The 18387-nt window shown below is 32.1% G+C and overlaps 1 protein-coding gene across 4 annotated transcripts; it reads left to right on the top strand.

Moving 5' to 3' along the window:
* The first annotated feature begins 1834 nt into the window (after positions 1-1834).
* LOC145669579 (uncharacterized) lies at positions 1835-17710 on the top strand. 4 transcript variants are annotated; one of them, XM_081737791.1, is made up of 5 exons: positions 1835-1967; positions 9334-9384; positions 9902-9979; positions 10536-10613; positions 12988-17710. In XM_081737791.1, exon 5 carries the CDS (start codon positions 12988-12990, stop codon positions 17329-17331), a length of 4344 nt encoding a protein of 1447 aa, XP_081593917.1. In that variant the 5' UTR covers positions 1835-1967; positions 9334-9384; positions 9902-9979; positions 10536-10613; the 3' UTR covers positions 17332-17710. The 4 variants fall into 4 exon arrangements, with proteins under 4 accessions (XP_081593917.1, XP_081593916.1, XP_081593918.1 ...); XM_081737790.1 differs by having other exon boundaries at positions 9334-9396; XM_081737792.1 differs by lacking the exon at positions 9902-9979 and having other exon boundaries at positions 9334-9396.
* Positions 17711-18387: the final 677 nt, after the last annotated feature.

The following is an 18387-nucleotide window of genomic DNA, read 5'->3' as shown; positions in this document are numbered from 1 at the left end:
GATCCATCTAGCGGTAACAGCTTGAACTACGTGGTCATTTGTTAAGTTTGAATAAGCGGAATTTAATTTTAATGGCCATATATGATTTGATGTTATGAACTACAGAAATACACTTGCATTATTGATTGATGCCCCTTTGTTAAAAAATTGAAGAGATCATACATTCTTATTTAGAGACAGATAAGTTGAAATTTATAAACTTCCATATGATTTTGTGTATTACGTCTAGAAATGCACACGGATAGGTGTAACTTATATTTATTTCTAGATTATATGACACTGGACTTATTTTAAATTGATTACGTATTAATGAATATTATTTGAGGTACAATACTAATATTGTGGAAGGTATATGGCATTTAGTATTGTCATGTTTTATGATATTACTAGTTAAAATTTAAATTTGGCTTTATGGACTATCGCAAGTACACTATTATGGGAAGGGGGCATAGATACTATACAGACATTTGCCTGGCCCAAGAAAAATTTATTTAGGACATAAAAAATGTTTTACATTTGACCGACTGCCCCACCATGAATTTAACCCGGGACCCCTTGCATTGAAGGCAAGAACGTTAGCGAGTATTTTCCATAGCGATTAAATTATACGTCCCGCTATAAAATATTTGAGCAGATGTCCATTTTGAAAATTGAACATTACTTTTAAATAAATGAGCCCCTTGGACTAGACTTGAACTGTATTTATTTGAGTTTAAACAAAGAGGCTATATAAGACATAGACCTATTGGAAACTTTGAGACGTAGGCTAACGATTAAGTTTGAATTGGTTTTGAGTTTACCACCAATGCTATATGAGATGTGGACCTAGTAATTAACATACAATATGAGCTCCCGCAGGGAATCGAATTTGGGTTTTACATTAAAGATGCATATGATTGTGAATTTAGCGCTTTTTAAACAAAGAGGCTATATAAGACATAAACCTGTTAATGGAAACTTTGAGACGTAGGCTAGCGATTAAGTTTGAATTGATTTTGGGTTTACCACCAATGCTATATAAGACGTGGACTTACTGATTGACATACAATATGAGCTCCCACAGGGAATCGAATTTGGGTTTTCACATTAAAGATGCATATGATTGTGAATTTAGCGCTTTTTGTAACACCGAGGCTATTTGAGACATAAACCTACAGCTTAATGTAGGCCTGAACCATATGACCTGCATTGTGAATTGAACTCGAATCACCCATGGCAAAAGGGTGTACGCTAATTGCTTACCAATGGAGAACTATTGAGAATATTTTAACACAGGGACTTACAGAGAACCACATATGTTTCCACAAGGTGTACATTTTTTATTGAAACAGATGAAATATATTTTAGTGATTGAATTATAATAATAATGAAAATTGAATTATAAACTTGCCCTATTAAAGAAGAAAATATTGTTTTATTTATTGGATATCTTCATTGAAACCAGTGTTTCAAGACAAAAAGCACTCGGTGACTTCACGGACAGCAGATGAAATCATTTAGATTATGAGTCATGAGTTAAAGGAAGTAAAACCAACGCCAGACCACGTTTATCTTATTTATGTAAACTATGTTTTAGCTCCGCTTCAGCATGGAGGAAATTTCCCATTGCATATGGAAAACAACTGAAGGACCTCATCGGTGTTGCCAAATTGTCATTTATTTGTTTGGTTTTGATGAGTGAAGACCATAGCCTACTTAGGATGAGTAAGAAGATAGAGGTCACTAAAATAATTCATTTTGGCAACGTTTGCACATGTGACAATGAGGAAGCATGACTGCATCATCTTTTCCCCTCTTTGAGGGAGGGCATAATATGCATAGACTTTTAGTACATCAGTATTGAACCCTCTTTTCGATTTTGAGCTTGGATTGTTAACACCCGAAGATTTTTAACTGGTGATTTTGTTATTGTGTAGTGTGAATAGTGCATCTCGTTAATATTTGTACGCTGATTTACGATCGTATTGGTAAGTTTAATTTGATTTTTATTTTATATTTAAACAATTTTAGATGCATTATTGAAATTATGCGTTTTGTTTGGAGTAAATTTGAATAATAATAATATAGACACATATATTATTTTTGTTTTAATCTAAATTTGTATTCATAAATATTATTGAATAGACAGAATCGGATGTTATTATTTTAGACAGAGTTGAGTTGAATTTCAGTTTAACATTGAGACTCGTGATCCTTTTGCTTAACATTAAATGTGGAAATATAGAAGTTCGCGTTGGGAATGGAACTAGGGCCTATAATGTAATTGATTGTAAATTTAGAGCTTTTTTTTCACCAAGGCTATTTGAGACATGAACTTATAGATTAATGTAGGCCACATAAACTGGAGGAATTAACTGGTTTTTTTTTACACCACCACATAGTCATGGAAGAGCTTTAATTACTAAAAATAAAATTTTAATGGTAGCTTAATGGATATGAATTTAGATTTTAGGCTTTCCTTTTAATTGGAAGAAGCGGGCTAAACCTTGGCATTTGTTTGTTGTAAAAACGTGGAAAACTGTGGCTAGGGTTATACACTTTTTAACCGGGCATTGAACACGTAGCTTATAGGTGACGTGTACGTATTTTAGGCAGAGTGGGGAAATATATTTACTTTTGGGCGGTTTTATGAAATACTATTACATATTTTAATGTTTTCTTGAGTATTAAGAGAACAAAGCTTATTATTGAGTCGCTTACAACACGAATTGAACCAGTAGTCTTAATTAAAAACAAATTTGGTTGATGAGAATGAACGATGCTTTACTGTAGATTGATTTAATACAGATAACTTGGGAAGGCAGAATTAGACGAAATTAGATTCTGTGATGTTACCTTATTTAAAATATGAATCTATTAAATTATTGTAGTACATTAGGATTTATACAGAAATTATAGGCCACATGATTTTATATACCTAGTTGAAACAGCGTATGTTTATTAGTATTAATTTTGTGGCTATGAAACAAAACAGTATCATATTTGTGGGGCATTATTTTGACTTACATAGTTAGAGCAGTTAGACAAAGCATGGGTCGTGAACAACGCGTTTACTGCCACCTATGAACTAAAGTAAGAACTAAGTGTAGAAAACAGTTACAAGACCTCCGTAGTTTTTTTTTAATTCGGAGAAACCATAAAGGATTTTACATTGTACGTAGTGGTAGGATTACGTTTAAATTAATACGTTTTATTGTAATATTGCGAACAGAGCGATGGCTAATTAAATTATTTACTTTAGCAAAAAATAGGTTTCTATGGATTTTTTTGGTAGCTATAACTTGTTCCGGCGTTCATCGCCTATGACAGATTTTAAGAACAATTTGAATTTGAGTTTTAAGTGATGATAGGCGTAGATTTGTTTTAGGACATTTCAATTTTTATGGAGTTTTGGTAAATGAAAGCATTTGTAGGATATACTGTTTTGCTAGTTTCAGAAAATTACCGTATATTGAACCTGGCATGTAGACAATTTCTTTAAGGGAACTGGATTAATTTTAGTTTAATAAAAATATTAACCCGCGAACATGATTTGTTAAATATTGCTTTTGCTTGCGAAAAACCGGGCAAGACAAATAAGATTTTAGCCTATTTTGAGTTTAATGACTTGTATTAGTAGAGAACTTCTTACTAGCTAATTAATTTATACCTTTTGCGTTTTAGTTCATTTCAAAAGCATACTAATTATTTACAGAAACAAAATTTCATAGGAACTGTTAAAAGTTTGATGCAATGAGAATGTGGGTGGTGAGAATTCATGGAGAAGCCTAGCTTCTTAGAGAAACTAGTAATTATTTCATGACCTGGGGAACCCGTAGAATATTTGGTATTAAGTTATAAAGAATGTGGTGTGAACACGCGTAATATAATAAATAATAAGATGAACTAAGACTTAAATTATTGCTTTAAAAAACAAAACCTACAGGGTTCTATAGTTTTGTATAGGATTAATGTTTATTTGTTACAGCACTTTTGTCCGTAAGAACAATTTGAATTGATTTAGGAGTCAGTTAGATTTGAAATTGTCCTAGTGGTTAGGATAGCTTGTTTATTGGATATATTGGAATGCAATTGTAGGGCAGCACCAACGGTAAACGCTTTGCCCTGCCCTAAAGTATAAATCTGAACTTTCCATGGTAAAACCGCGCGTTATTTTAGTATTTAATACGTTTCTTGTAATAGTTTTAATTAATTTTACGGAATTTAGGTTTTGAATGTTCGTTGAGATACTTGCTTTGAAGATGAGATTTCATTGCCAAGATCTTAACTTTCTTGTAATAAACTAGTTGAACAAATTCTGATTTATTACAGGTACTTGTACAAATTATTTGAGCATAATGCAAACCGTTTTGAATGAACAAAATATATTTGCCATTGCATGTTGGTAGACATTTTGTACAAATAAATAAAACTAGGGCAACACACTTAATATTTCTTTTATACATTGTAAAAATTAGTCAGAACGGTAAAATTATTTCTTGTTTGTCATAGAAATCAAATGTACTACCATATTGAAAGCAAAAAATATAATTAGCCTAGTATACTGAAATGCTGAACTTGGATACAAACACGTGCTAGCTGGAAAAGCGTTAGATTGAAATTGCGTCGCTCCGTAACCTAGTAAGTAAAGCGCTGGACTCATGCACTGAAGGTCGCGCGTTCGATCCTCAGTCAGGCTGTGGTAAGAATTTTTTTGTTTTTTTACTTTTGTTTGATTATATTATATTTTCATATTTTCCTTTTCTATGAAAAGTTGTTCTTATTTGTATTCTCTTAGTAAATTAGTCGGAGCAAATTGTATTTACAAACTTGAAAAATAAATTGTTTGTTGTGCAATTTTAATTGCTACGCTTTTTATAGAAGCTCGGAATAAGCATAGCTTGTGAACCTACAAATAATTTCGTGGATAAATAATTTAAAGATTGAAAATTAAGTGGAGTTTGTAAAAGTTTTTTTACGGAAGACACGATAAAACTTATGACAGAAATAAATTACAAGGAATTTCGGAAGAAAGTTTGCAGCATTTATAAACTTAATTGAGAATGGAATAACATACTAAATGATCATTGTGGTTATGAGAGCAGGATTGTAGGTTATGAACATCCACATTGTGCGTTTTGGACCCTTTAGTTATATTTGTCAAAATTATGAGAGTAGGGACTGTTTATAGATAAGTAAAAAACAATTTACTATTGTATTTAAAATAAATGTAGAACTTGCATACGTTGATACAATTAGGCTGAACACATTTGACTCACCACGCTTCCCTTCAAAGTGACATTTGCATATTTTGGTGTAGTAAAAAAGACGTTTGCCTCATACACTTGCGCTCCCCCGGTTTAATCATGGACTTACCAATTTTACGTGCTACGCTTATTTTTATATTCTCCTTTTCTATGAAAAGGCGTAAATTATTTATTGAATCCTTTCTTTTAATCCCTTACATATATAACATATTCGAACAGTATATGTGAACACATTTTTATTGTTTCGTATTTCTTAATACCTCGACTCGAACAAGGTGTGAGAAGTTAAAAAGCTCCTTGTTAAAATATGACCCTTATGCATGACCCACACGAACAGCATGTGAGAATATTTTAATTTATTAAAAGCTTCGTGTTAAAATAAAGTATGAACGTACAAATAATTCCGTGACAGGGACGGCGCAAGATAAGAAAGAAAGAGTGATGGGGGCGGTTTACTGGTTTGTTGTAAAATTAGTTAACCGAGTACAGTTACATGGATACTACACAGTACGCGGGAGGGTGCCCTATAAGTATAATTGTTAAGAATAGGAACTGTCCATCGGATTTATCCTAGGAGGTTAGGCAATAAGGTGTGACACTGTCGTAGTGTTGGAATGCATACCATCAAGGAACTAAGGGGCAATTCTTACTTTTATACTCTCCTAATAAAATAGTCGGAATAACTTATGTTTATTTTAGTTTCATCACTTTATTAAAAGTTCCGTGTTAATTATTTATTCATTTGTGTTATTTTATTTTACTGGTTCATTTGCTTAGCAAATTCAAAAGAGAAACTTTGTTTCGAAAATACTAAGCTCGTTGTTAAAAAAATGTGTGTGTGTGTGTGTGTGTGTAACTGAGTGAGTGAGTGAATGAGTAAGTGTGTGACTGTGTGTATGTGTGTGTGTGTGTGTGTGTGTGTGTGTGAGTGTGTGTGTAACTGAGTGAGTGAGTGAGTGAATGAGTAAGTAAGTGTGTGACTGTGTGTGTGTGTGTGTGTGTGTGTATATGTGTGTGTGTGTGTAACTGAGTGAGTGAATGAAAAAATGAAATCTTTAAGTCCCACGGTTATGCTGGTTAGGCTAAATATGTGAGCTAAAATAAGCTCTTAAAAGTATATAGAAAGTGGGAGGAAAACTCCAAGGAAATGGTGTTTGTCCACCACAATTTATAAAAAATAAATCCAAAACTTAATGATTGTCATAAAATGTTGAAATAATTGGTGCGAGCTGGTATCGAACCAAGGACTCCAGGCACCAGAGGTGAACGCTCTACCACTGAGCCACCGCGCCTATGAGTAAGTGAATGAGTTGGTGAGTGAGTGTATGTATGTGAGTGTGTATGTGTTTGTGTAAGTGAATTATAAAAATACTAAATAAAATTAACAGAAACAAAATACATGTTTTAGACTTAGAGTACAGAATAAAATAAGTTTGTTTGATTTAATCCTCATGCCACGATGTTTTGTTTATGCGCAAGTTTTAACATTTTGATGCTTTTTCTAACCTTGTATAGCTTAGCTTCAGTTGACCCGTACCCTTTTATACACATTAGGCTCCAATATTTCTTTTATCATGGTTTCCTTATTGTTTGTTTCAGAGACTTTTTTATTAGTATTCCTTGAACTGTTATTGGTTTTGATTTTATCTTACATTTTAATACCAGATAGAATATGAAACAACTAGCATTTTGTTTTACCTAGTATCATTCACACAACTATTTCTTTTCTTAATCTTTTCTCTACTTTGTCTCCCTTTCTCTCCCTCTCTCCCCCTGTTTTTCCTGTCTTTCCGCCTACTTTGTTTTTCTCTCTTTCTTTTCACCTACTGCCATCTACCTAACTATGCTTTTTCTCTCTTTCTTTTCACCTACTCCCATCTACATAACTATACCTTCTTTCTCTCTCTCTTCCTGTTTTTCCTCTGTCTCTCCGCCTACTTTGTTTCTCTTTTTCTTCTCACCTACTCCCATCTACCTAACTATTCCTTTTCTCTCCCTCTCTCTCTTCCTGTTTTTCCTCTGTCTCTCCGCCTACTTTGTTTTTTCTTTCTTTTACCTACTCCCATCTACATAACTTTACCTTTTCTCTCTCTCCCTGTTTTTCCTGTCTTTCCGCCTACTTTGTTTTTCTCTCTTTCTTTTCACCTACTGCCATCTACCTAACTATGCTTTTTTTTTCTCTCTTTCCACCTACTACCATCTACATAACTATACCTTCTGTCTCTCTCTCTTCCTGTTTTTCCTCTGTCTCTCCGCCTACTTTGTTTCTTTTTACCTACTCCCATCTGCATAACTATACCTTCTTTCTCTCTTTTTCTCCCTCTCCCTTCCTGTTTTTCCTCTGTCTCTCCGCCTACTTTGTTTTTTTCTTTCTTTTACTTACTCCCATCTACATAACTATACCTTTTCTCTCTCTCCCTGTTTTTCCTCTATCTCTACGCCTACTTTGTTTTTTCTTTCTTTTCACCTACTCCCATCTGCATAACTATACCTTTTTCTCTCTCTCTCCCTGTTTTTTCTCTGTCTCTCCGCCTACTTTGTTTCTCTTTCTTTTCACCTACTGCCATCTACATAACTGTACCCTCTTTCCTCTTTGACAATTAAACTATTTGTCTTTTGTTTTCCTCTATTTATTTGCTTTATTACCTTCTAAACCTAACCTAACTAAAGTTTACTTTGTATTTATCTTTTGCTTTTCTCTTTGTCTTTTCCTTTCTTTATCTTTTGTTTCTTTTTCTTTGCTTTTCCTCTATTTGATTCATTAACTTCTAAACCTGACCCAACCATGATCTGTGTTTCCTTCCTTTTGGTTTTTGCTCTTGTACCTTTTCCGCCGCTTGTAATATTTCCTCTTTACTTTTCCGTCGCTTGTAGTATTCCCTCTCTTCCTTGGTACCTATTTTCGTCTGTATTTTTTCTCTTTATTGTTCTCTAGCTATGCCATACACAAATACCTTTTCTTTCCTATTTTTGTAGCTCCCTGGCTATTTGTTTTTTTTTGCTATGTATGTTCTCTAATTACCTTTTGCTTTTTATTTTGTAACTTTAATTGGATTATATTTCGCCTTATATTCAATCGCTTCATTAGAAGCTCATTGTTAATTATTTGTATTCTCCTAATATTTTAATGGCTCCCTTGCTAAGCAACTTATTTTTACGAATCGCATGCTCCTAAGAACAGCTAAGCTAACTTAACCATACTCTGTATCTCTGTCTCATGGTAGTTGGAGTCTCTTTTGTTTTGCTTTTCTTTGGTTTTTTTGGATGTAGTCCTATGCCTTTGTACTAAGACAATATGTTCTTATTTGGTTGTACATATATTATTCAGCATGCTTCTACGAAACAGCACATATTATATTAGACCTCTCCCATACTAGTCTTGGATATTTACATATGACTTCTACTAGACTTGTCGCTACTTGTCCATACTTTAGCTTGCTGCTTGAAAAAATTCTGTTAATAGATTTAATATATGTAACACGAGAATCATCTTAAGATGGGTCTTTTGAATTTTAGTAGATACTATATTCATATAAGGTAATCTATACTATATAGTGTAAGCATATAAAAATCTATACTAGATATTATATTTATATAAGGTAATCTATACTATACAGTGTAAACATATAAGACTTTATTGTAAATATATATACATATAAGAATCTATAGTAGGTACTGTATTCACATAAGTTAATCTATGCTATATAGTGTAAGCATATAAGATATTCTATAGTAAATATATATATACATATAAGACTTTATAGTACATATTATATACATATAAGAATCTATAATAGATACTATAATCATATAAGTTAATCTATCTATATAGTGTAAGCATATAAGAATCTATAGTAGGTACTATATTCATATAAGGTAATCTATACTATAAAGTGTATGCATATCAGAATTTATGGTAGTTATATTCATACTATATACATATTATATACATATAAGAATTTATAGTAGATATATACATATTGCGTATATACATATAAGAATCTATAGTGTATGCGTATAAGATATTCTAAAGTAAATATATATACATAGTGTATACGAATCTAATACAAATTATAATATGTTTTAGGTTATTCATTGGTGTGGTCTATTCAAGAACGTACTACCAGAAGTATCAGAGGTACTACCAAAGGTATTTTTTCTTAATAAATTACTCAAATAGAGCAACCTTGTTGCAATGTAATAAATAATTCATATTACTTACAATATTACTTTTAGAACTGAACCGCTGCAATTATTTTATTCGTCGAACAATATGTGAGAGAATAAAAGATAATCTCCTAATAAATTACTCGGAGCAACTTCTTTTAATAAATCGTTGTTAACTTTAGTTCGATCGATTGCTAAGCAAGCTTATAACACTTACAGTGTGATTATTTTATTCGTTTGTGTTATTTTATTTTATTGGTTCATTTGCTTAGCAAATTCAACTTATTTATTGGATTGTATGCTAAAACATACTCCTAAAAACAGCTATGCTGAGAACTTTTAAATAATTTGTTCAATCACTTCAATAGAAGTTTCCTGTTAAAATTAGAAAGATATAAGAGCAACTACGCTGTTACTCGTTCGTTTGTTTCACAAACTCTTAAGAAACTTTGTTTCAAGTAGTAAAAAAAATTGTCTTTTTGTTTTAGGATACTCCAGCAGATCAATTGTACTTCTCTCTTTTGGACCTTTGAAGAAATTGGAATTAAAAAACCTGCAGATATCGTGTTAGTATGCAACCATTATTAATTCCATTACATATCCTGTTTCATAATATACTTTCTTGAAATAATCTTTACTTTGTTCAGCAACTTTGTTTGATCATTTTATTAGAAGCTCAGAACACTTACAGTGTGAACCTACAAATAATTTGTTGGATCGTATCTTTTTTATTCTCTCGTTTGTTACACAAACTCGTTTGCTGTGCAAGCTCTTTATTTATTTATTTAGCCTTTCGTAATAAATTACTCGAACACTTCGTGTGAGCATACTAAGGATGTTTGAACAATATGTGAGTGTACTAACTATTTGTATTCTTTTTAGTCGGAGCAACTTATTTTTATTTTAGTTTGATGATAATTATTTATTGGTTCGTTTTCATTAAAGAAAACTCAGAGAACACTATGTAAAAACAAATAGAGTTCCAAATTAATAAAAAAGCTCATTGTTAAACTGAAAGTTGAAAAAAATAATTACTAAATAGCTTATTGTGCATTAATTTTGTAACAAAATGATAAATATAGAACTGAAATTATATAATAATAAATGTTTTTATTGTTTCAGTGTTGACAGCGGCATACAAGTGCACTGAAAATTAATACAACGTGTCCTTTTAGATCTGTTGACATCTAACCAGCGGTGGTAAGTGTTGCAAACTTTAAATTTTTTTAGTTCAAAGAGTATATGAACATTAAATAATTAAAATTTTAACTTAATGAAACTACAATATTAAATTTTACATAATGAAAGACATACTGACAAATAATTTTGACTAAACTAACTTTACATGTGCGCAACTTAATTAATGAACATCTAAACTTATATTTTCGTTTGAAACATTTAATTTTTTAAAATTACATTTTGCATTAACATTTTTATTTTGCAATTAAAAGTTTCATGTAAACATATAATGAATTACATTTTACAATAAAAGTTTCATGTGAAAATTACATTTTTACTTTTGCATTTTTTAATTTACACTTTGCATTTTTTTTACGTTTGCATTTTACAATAAAGGTTTCATGTGAAAATTACCTTTTTTAATTTACACTTTTGCATTTTTTATTTTACAATCAAAGAGTTTCATGTAAACATGTGAAAATTGCATTTTTAATTTACACCTTTACATTTTACTTTTACATTTTTAATTTACATCTTTACATTTTACTTTTACATTTTTAATTTACACTTTTGCATTTTTAATTTACATTTTACTTTTACAATTTTAAATTTACACTTTTGCATTTTTTTATTTTACAATCAAAGAGTTTCATGTAAACATATAAAGAATTGCATTGTAAGAATTTAATGTCACTTGAAAAATAGACATTAACGTTTACAGTTAAAGTATAAAAATAAAATTAACTGAACTTCCATTAGTAGTGCATTATAAAAAATAGTTACAATAAATCAAAGTTTACAAATTGAATAGTCACAAAAATATTTATTGATTATATTAGTTTTCTTTGTTGATGCATTTCATTAAATACTGTAGAACAACTATTATATTAATTATTTTAATTGTTTAGTTAATTTAATATGCTTTTTAACCGCACATCTTTGAAATTTAGTAATTGATCTTTTAAATAATTATGCTTTTCCTAACCTGTTAATTCTTGCTATTCCTATTTAATAAATTTTCTCTTCTGATTGATGTTTAACTATGATCTGTAACTAATAGAGCTTTCATTCTAACCATACGTAATTTTTCTTAACTATAATTTGTAACAATTAAGTATTTAAATGCTATTTTGAATAAACTGTAATAATTAAGTATCTTTTAAAATCTGATACTGTTACTTCTTAATATTTTGGTAAATTAAATATGGTTTTGCTGTTGTGACTCAGAAACTGATCTAAACCGATTTTTTTCTAACATTTTTATTTTCTTGTTGCTATATTGTTTAATTTTTGTTGTTTACTATGCTATTTTTTATTAAATTGCGTTTACTAGTATTTTGTTGTTCGTATTGCTAATGTTATTTTGAAATGACTTTTATTCTTTAAAATGTTTGCATCATAGGTGTTCTCTTTCAAATATAAAAATTTTAATGTCCGTGAAAATTAAATATTTGTCTAAGATTAGAAAACTCAAGAATGTCACATGACTTTAAATTATACATGATGTAAAATAGTAGTATTACTTTAAAAAATATTTTCATGTCGTTTGGGTTTAAGATTTTCTTTGTTTAATGCATCTGGGTACGAGATTACATTTTTTTCGAAAGTATAAATAGCACGTAACAAACCGGATAAATTCACTTTAAAAGAAGTACTGCTAGAGTAAAGACGTTTCTACTTGTACTTTTCGGGACATTGTTATCGTAAACTATAATTAGATTTGCTGGTCCCGAACTATTGTAGAATAAACATTTATCCATATTTCGGTAAACACATAGTGGATATCATAAAGTTATAATTACCTTCGGAGCACATCGCACAGAATTCTGGGAATTTTCCATATCTGCGTCTATATAAGAGCGGGAAAAGCGCGCGGCGATCAGTATAGCAAAAAAGTTGTACAGTCAAGACGTCTCTTCGTGTTGTTAACTAATAAAGTTAAACAGTATCTTTAAGAAGATACTTAGTAAATTATAAGCCGTGTGGAATTTTGGGAATTTACATTATCTGCGTGTAAATAAGAACTTACCGTGCGGACGTGTTCTTTTGCATACAAAATAAATAAACGAGTAAGAATACTGGAAAAGTATAAATAGACTCCATAGAACAATTGGAAACCATTTCAATATAATTACTTGTGGAGGTAACATCGCTCCGTTGATTCTAAGTTAAAAGATTCTTGGAAGTGGCCGTAATCAAAGGAATAGTGTTTATAATATTTACGTGAAAATATAGTTCAGTTTGCTTTTTACTTCAAGGTGTAATCTTCATTTTTAAGAAAGTTATCGGATTTACTGTTGACAATATTTAATTTAGTAACAGCCATATTTAAAGAATTTCATTTTGTGGCGAGGAGAAAAAGTAATTCGATTTCGTTATAATTTTATGATTACAGATGGCACATATGAAATTGATTAAGGAAGCAGAAAATCTGTTGGCTCTTCAAGAGCAATTTGGATTTGATGCGGCTGAAGTTACATTTTATACTTGGACAAGGCTAATAGAAAATTATCATTCCAAGGGGGTGCGTGTGTGTAATGACCAATATGAGAGTTTATTACGGGCGTTATTGCATCATTTTAAGGGTGTGCAGAATGTTATTTTAGCAGGGTGTAAATCCGCAACCGATATCAGTGATCTTTATCGGATAGGGTTTTTCCGCGAAGATATAAAAAATCAGGCTTGCGAAAAGTTCAAGCAGTTGATATTGGCAGGTAAGACAGATGGCTTATTTGCTGAAGCTGCTGCTGAACTATTAGGTGATCCTGTGAACTTAGCAGAATCAAGTTCTATAAGTTGTGGGGAACCTATAAACTTGCCAGGGCCAAGTTCTGCAAGTTCTGGAGAACCTATGAACTTGGTAGGTTCTGGTTCTGTGAGTTCTGAGGATATATCTAAGACAATAAATGGTAAGAGTGTATCAAAATTTAAGATTGTAAGGAGTACATCGCGTAATTATGCATACTTTGGGCTAAAGGGGACAGAAATATCCATTAAGTGTATGGGCTCAAATGGAATCGAAGACCCAGAAAAATATGTACGAAATCTGTTTGATTTCGTAATGGTTCATACAATAAAGGATGTTGACAAGAACACCTATATAGGGATAACTATCGAGAGCAGTGCCTCGAGGTTAAATAAACCAATCTATCTCTCATGGCGGAAAAAATCTGAATTGAATCCGGAAGCCCTCTTCTCCGTAGTGGAAAATACCCTCAATAGCAATGAGGAGTTCCTAATCGGAGGTGATGTCACGTTTAAGGTGCATAGTGTGAATCTCCGTAAAGGAAGAGGAAAAACACGGAATCGAACCATCAAAAAGTATGCACCATTGGGTGAATTTTTAAAAGATAAGGTAGTTCCAATGGAGAACGACCTGTACTGCCTCCCAAAGAGTATAAATCTGGGGATGGCAAGGGCTGACCAAAAACACGAACAGGTATATAAATTAAAAAATCATCCAAACCGTTTGTTAAACCAAGCTGTTAAATTATGTGAAAAAATAAACATAGAACCTGCTGAACAAAATGGGTGTACTCTCGAAGATGCCAAAAAGATACAGAGCCACCTTGCATCCAAATATCAAATCATTGTCTTTGAAAGGAAGGTTAATAGTCGTGAATTTCATGTGTTATATCCAGGTAGAAAAGGTGGCAAACAGATCTATATCCTATACGAAAATAATCACTATCAGTTGGTTGGAAGTATTCTAAACTTATTAGGTACAAGAGGATTTTGTAAATCCTGTTTGCAGGGGTACAATAATAATGGGCTTTATCATAAGTGCGAATTTAAGTGTTCAGCTTGTGAAAAATACCACAAATTATTTACCTCTGAAATTAAACGCGAATGTGATGATTGTCATAGATTGTTTTCATCGGATAAATGTTTCAACAATCATAAAGATGTAACGAAACGTGGCCAGAGTGTATGTGACTTAGTTAGGATTTGTAACGACTGTGGTGTAATGTTTGATTTAAGACGACGTCGGAAATCTGAACACAAGTGTGGTGAGCGGTTGTGTAAAGCATGTAACATACATGTTGACCGTAACCATGCTTGTTATGTTCAGAAGCAAAGCCTTACCCGGATCGAAAAGTATTTGTACATTGTATTCGATGTAGAAACTATGCTACTGGATATGAATGCTGAGGGGGAACAACGTCATGAGGTAAATCTTGTGTGTGCCCAAGTAATTTGCCACACATGTAAGGGTAATTCGTTGGATGATACGTGCCATATATGTGGAGATGAAAACGGAAATCGTGAGTTTTCTTTTAAAACTCTTGGCGATTTTGTTAAGTTCGTGTTAACACCTCGTCAAGGGTTTGACAAGGTTATTGTGTTATCACATAATGGGAGTCGATATGATATCAATTTTGTAGCTAAACATCTTATAGAGACCGAGCATCTTTCCGTAAATTTAACAATGACTGGACAAAAGATTATTGAATTGAGAGTCGGGAACGGTCATATTGTGTTCAGGGATACTTATTTATACATGGGAATTAAACTGTCTAATTTACCCAAAACTTTAGGCTTATCTGGCAACTTGCGGAAGGGATCTTTCCCATACTTATTTAATACCCCGAATAATCAAAATTATGTAGGCAAAATTCCGTCTTTAGAGTATTTTGATCCCGACAGTTTGTCCCCTGAAGAGAAAAGACAGCTAATCGCCTGGCACCAAGAACTTGCTTTAAGCGGCGAGGAGTATGATCTCCAAAAGGAGATGCTCGCGTACTGTCGTAATGACGTAAGAATTTTAGCTGAGGGTATCATAAAATTCTCAGACCTAATCGAAGAGAAAACTGGCGGCATCCAATGTTTCATTTCTTCAAGTACGATAGCCAGTCTTGCTATGCATGTCTATTGTACCTTATATTTGCCTAAAAATTCAATTGGTGTAATTCCACCTCTTGGATTTGATTATCGCGATCGTCAAAGTGTAAAAGCACTGCAATGGTTGCGATACATGAAATTATCAAGAGGTACTGAAATTCAGTGTTCGGAAAATGGCACCGAAAGACGCTTTGGGAAATATAAGGTTGACGGATATGAACCAAGTAGTAAGACTGTGCTGGAGTTCTATGGATGTTTTTGGCATTGTTGTCCCACGTGTTATCCAGAGTTACGTCATGAACAGCTTGATGACCCCTCGTCTTATCGTACAATTATGCAGCAACGCTATGAGGAGACTGTCATTAAAGCAAATTACCTACGTAGTCGAGGTTTTAACCTTATTGAAATGTGGGAATGCGAGTGGGATGATCAGGTGAGAAAGGACAAGTCCATACAAGAGTTTATCAAAACGCAGTGTAACGACATTGTCGATCATTTGATCCCCAAACATGCCTTTAATGGCGGTCGCACAGAATGTTTCAATGCGCTGTATGAGTGTACTGATAATGAAAGCATTCAATATCTGGATGTTACGAGTCTCTATCCGTGGGTAATGGCTCGTAAGCCGCTGCCAATAGGTATGCCAAAAATGCATAGGGGGCCGGACTTTCCAGAAGTGGAAGGTATCCATGGGCTAGTTAAATGCACCGTCTTGCCTCCAAAGGATCTTTATTTTCCAATTCTTCCATATGTTGCGGGAGGCCGTTTACTTTTTGGTCTTTGCCGTACTTGTATGGAGGAGGAAAGTGTCAATGATTGTTTGCATTGCGATAAGGACCGGGCTATTACTGGTACGTTTTGCACCCCCGAACTTCATAAAGCAATACAAGCCGGATATAGAATACTCAATATTAAGGAAATGTGGGAATTTGAACTAACCGGCTCGGAGGATTGTAATACGCATAGTTTGTTCCGCGACTATGTAAATTCTTTCCTCCAAATGAAGCAGGAAGCGTCTGGTTTTCCTGCAGCATGTCAAAGTAAAGGAGACGAGGAAAAATATATTAACGAGTATCTTGCCCATGAGGGCATTCAATTAAATCATAGCAATATCAGGAAGAACCCGGGATTGAGGTATATCGCTAAGATATTCCTCAACTTATTATATGGAAAATGGGGGCAGCGAACAGACTTGCCGCAAACAAAAATCATTGATAATCCGGAGACGTTTTTTACATATCTATTGTCGGCGCAATATGAGGTGCAATCAGCACTACCCATTGGTGACGAACACCTGATTGTCACATACAAAGACATCGAAAATGAAAACAAACCGTGGAAGTTTTCGAATGTTGTACTTGCCGCGTTTATTACGTCATGGGCAAGGCTTCGACTTTATGACCTCTTGACTTCAGCAGGACCTGAAAATGTTTTGTACTGTGACACGGACAGCATAATGTTTGTCCAAAGACGAGATGATAAGTCCAAGCTTACAACTGGGTCCTACCTGGGTGAGCTAACCAGTGAAGTTCCGGAAGGGTGGGAAATAGATATGTTTATCGGTTTAGGGGCTAAAAATTATGCGTATAGGCTGAAAGAAATTGGGACGGGAAAACTAGATTATGTATACAAAATCAGGGGTATTACTTTGGACAGTAGAACGCGAAAAGAAATTAATTTTAATCACTTTTATGATTTAGTTCGCAATAAAATTGAAAAGAAGGAGTTAAACTTCCCAGGGAGGATTTCATGTAAGACTGGGTTTACCATTGTTTCACGACCTGAAACAAAAACTCATCGAAAAGTAAATAACAAAAGACAAAGATTGAACCCCGACAGTATGACAGATTACCGTACCATTCCTTATGGTTATCAAAGTCGAAGTCCTGTCACGTAATAGTTTGTGCGAGTGAATGTGTGTATATATGTATATAATTTAAAATGTAAATACAATGTAAATAATAGTGTGAATGGAGGTAAAATCATCTATGATAATCATACATTTTCGTTAACTTGACATGACCTAAATATAGCATATAAATATTCTATACTATCAGATTCCTTTCATATTCACAAGTGCTGGTTATTATATCATCTTTATAACATATCTGCACCCCTCACACCGTACCCTCATTTTGTAAATAATATATATATATATATATATATATATATATATATATATATATATATAAAAAAAATTTGTAAATAGATTTTTCATACATAAGTTTTGTAAATAGATTATTTCATATATTCTAAATAGTTTTCTCTCATAAAATGTAAAGTTTTTATATATTATAAATAGTTTTTTCTATATTGTAAATAGTTTTTTTCTATATTGGAAATAGTATATTTCAAATATTAAATTATTTTTTAATCATGTACAAACAATCAATAGAACATTCTATATATCATTATATTCAGACACTTATTATATATTTTAGAATTTTTATTTTTATTATATATTTACATTTTTTATTTTTATTATATATATTCAATTTTTATTTTTATTATATATTTTACATTTTCATTTTATTATATTTACATTTTTATTATATACAAACACTTTTTACGTACATATTTTTTATTATATATAATATTTTGTCATTTTTACAATAAATTTTTTAAACTATATTCATGCCTTTAATTTCTACATCCTATAAAATTAAAAAGGTACTTAATACAAATAGTGTGTGTATTCTGTATAAGATAAAGGAAGAATACATATGCTTCATATGTATAAAAATAGAGAATTAATAAAGGCACAATATTTATACTTTTCATAAATTACAATATCAAATTCATATATTCACTCAATAATTTATTATTTTATTAAGTTTAATAATAATCTGAATCAAAAAGTCAACCGAGGTAATAAATATATCCTAAAACATAAAATTACAAAATGCGGTATCGCAATATTTGTTTGTTCGCTCAACAAGTTCTTCTACGTCAT

This window comes from Thermobia domestica, chromosome 14, assembly GCF_964235325.1.
Source record: "Thermobia domestica chromosome 14, izTheDome1.hap1.1, whole genome shotgun sequence".
Lineage (NCBI taxonomy): Eukaryota > Metazoa > Arthropoda > Insecta > Zygentoma > Lepismatidae > Thermobia > Thermobia domestica.
This window is presented reverse-complemented; position numbering and strand designations above follow the sequence as displayed.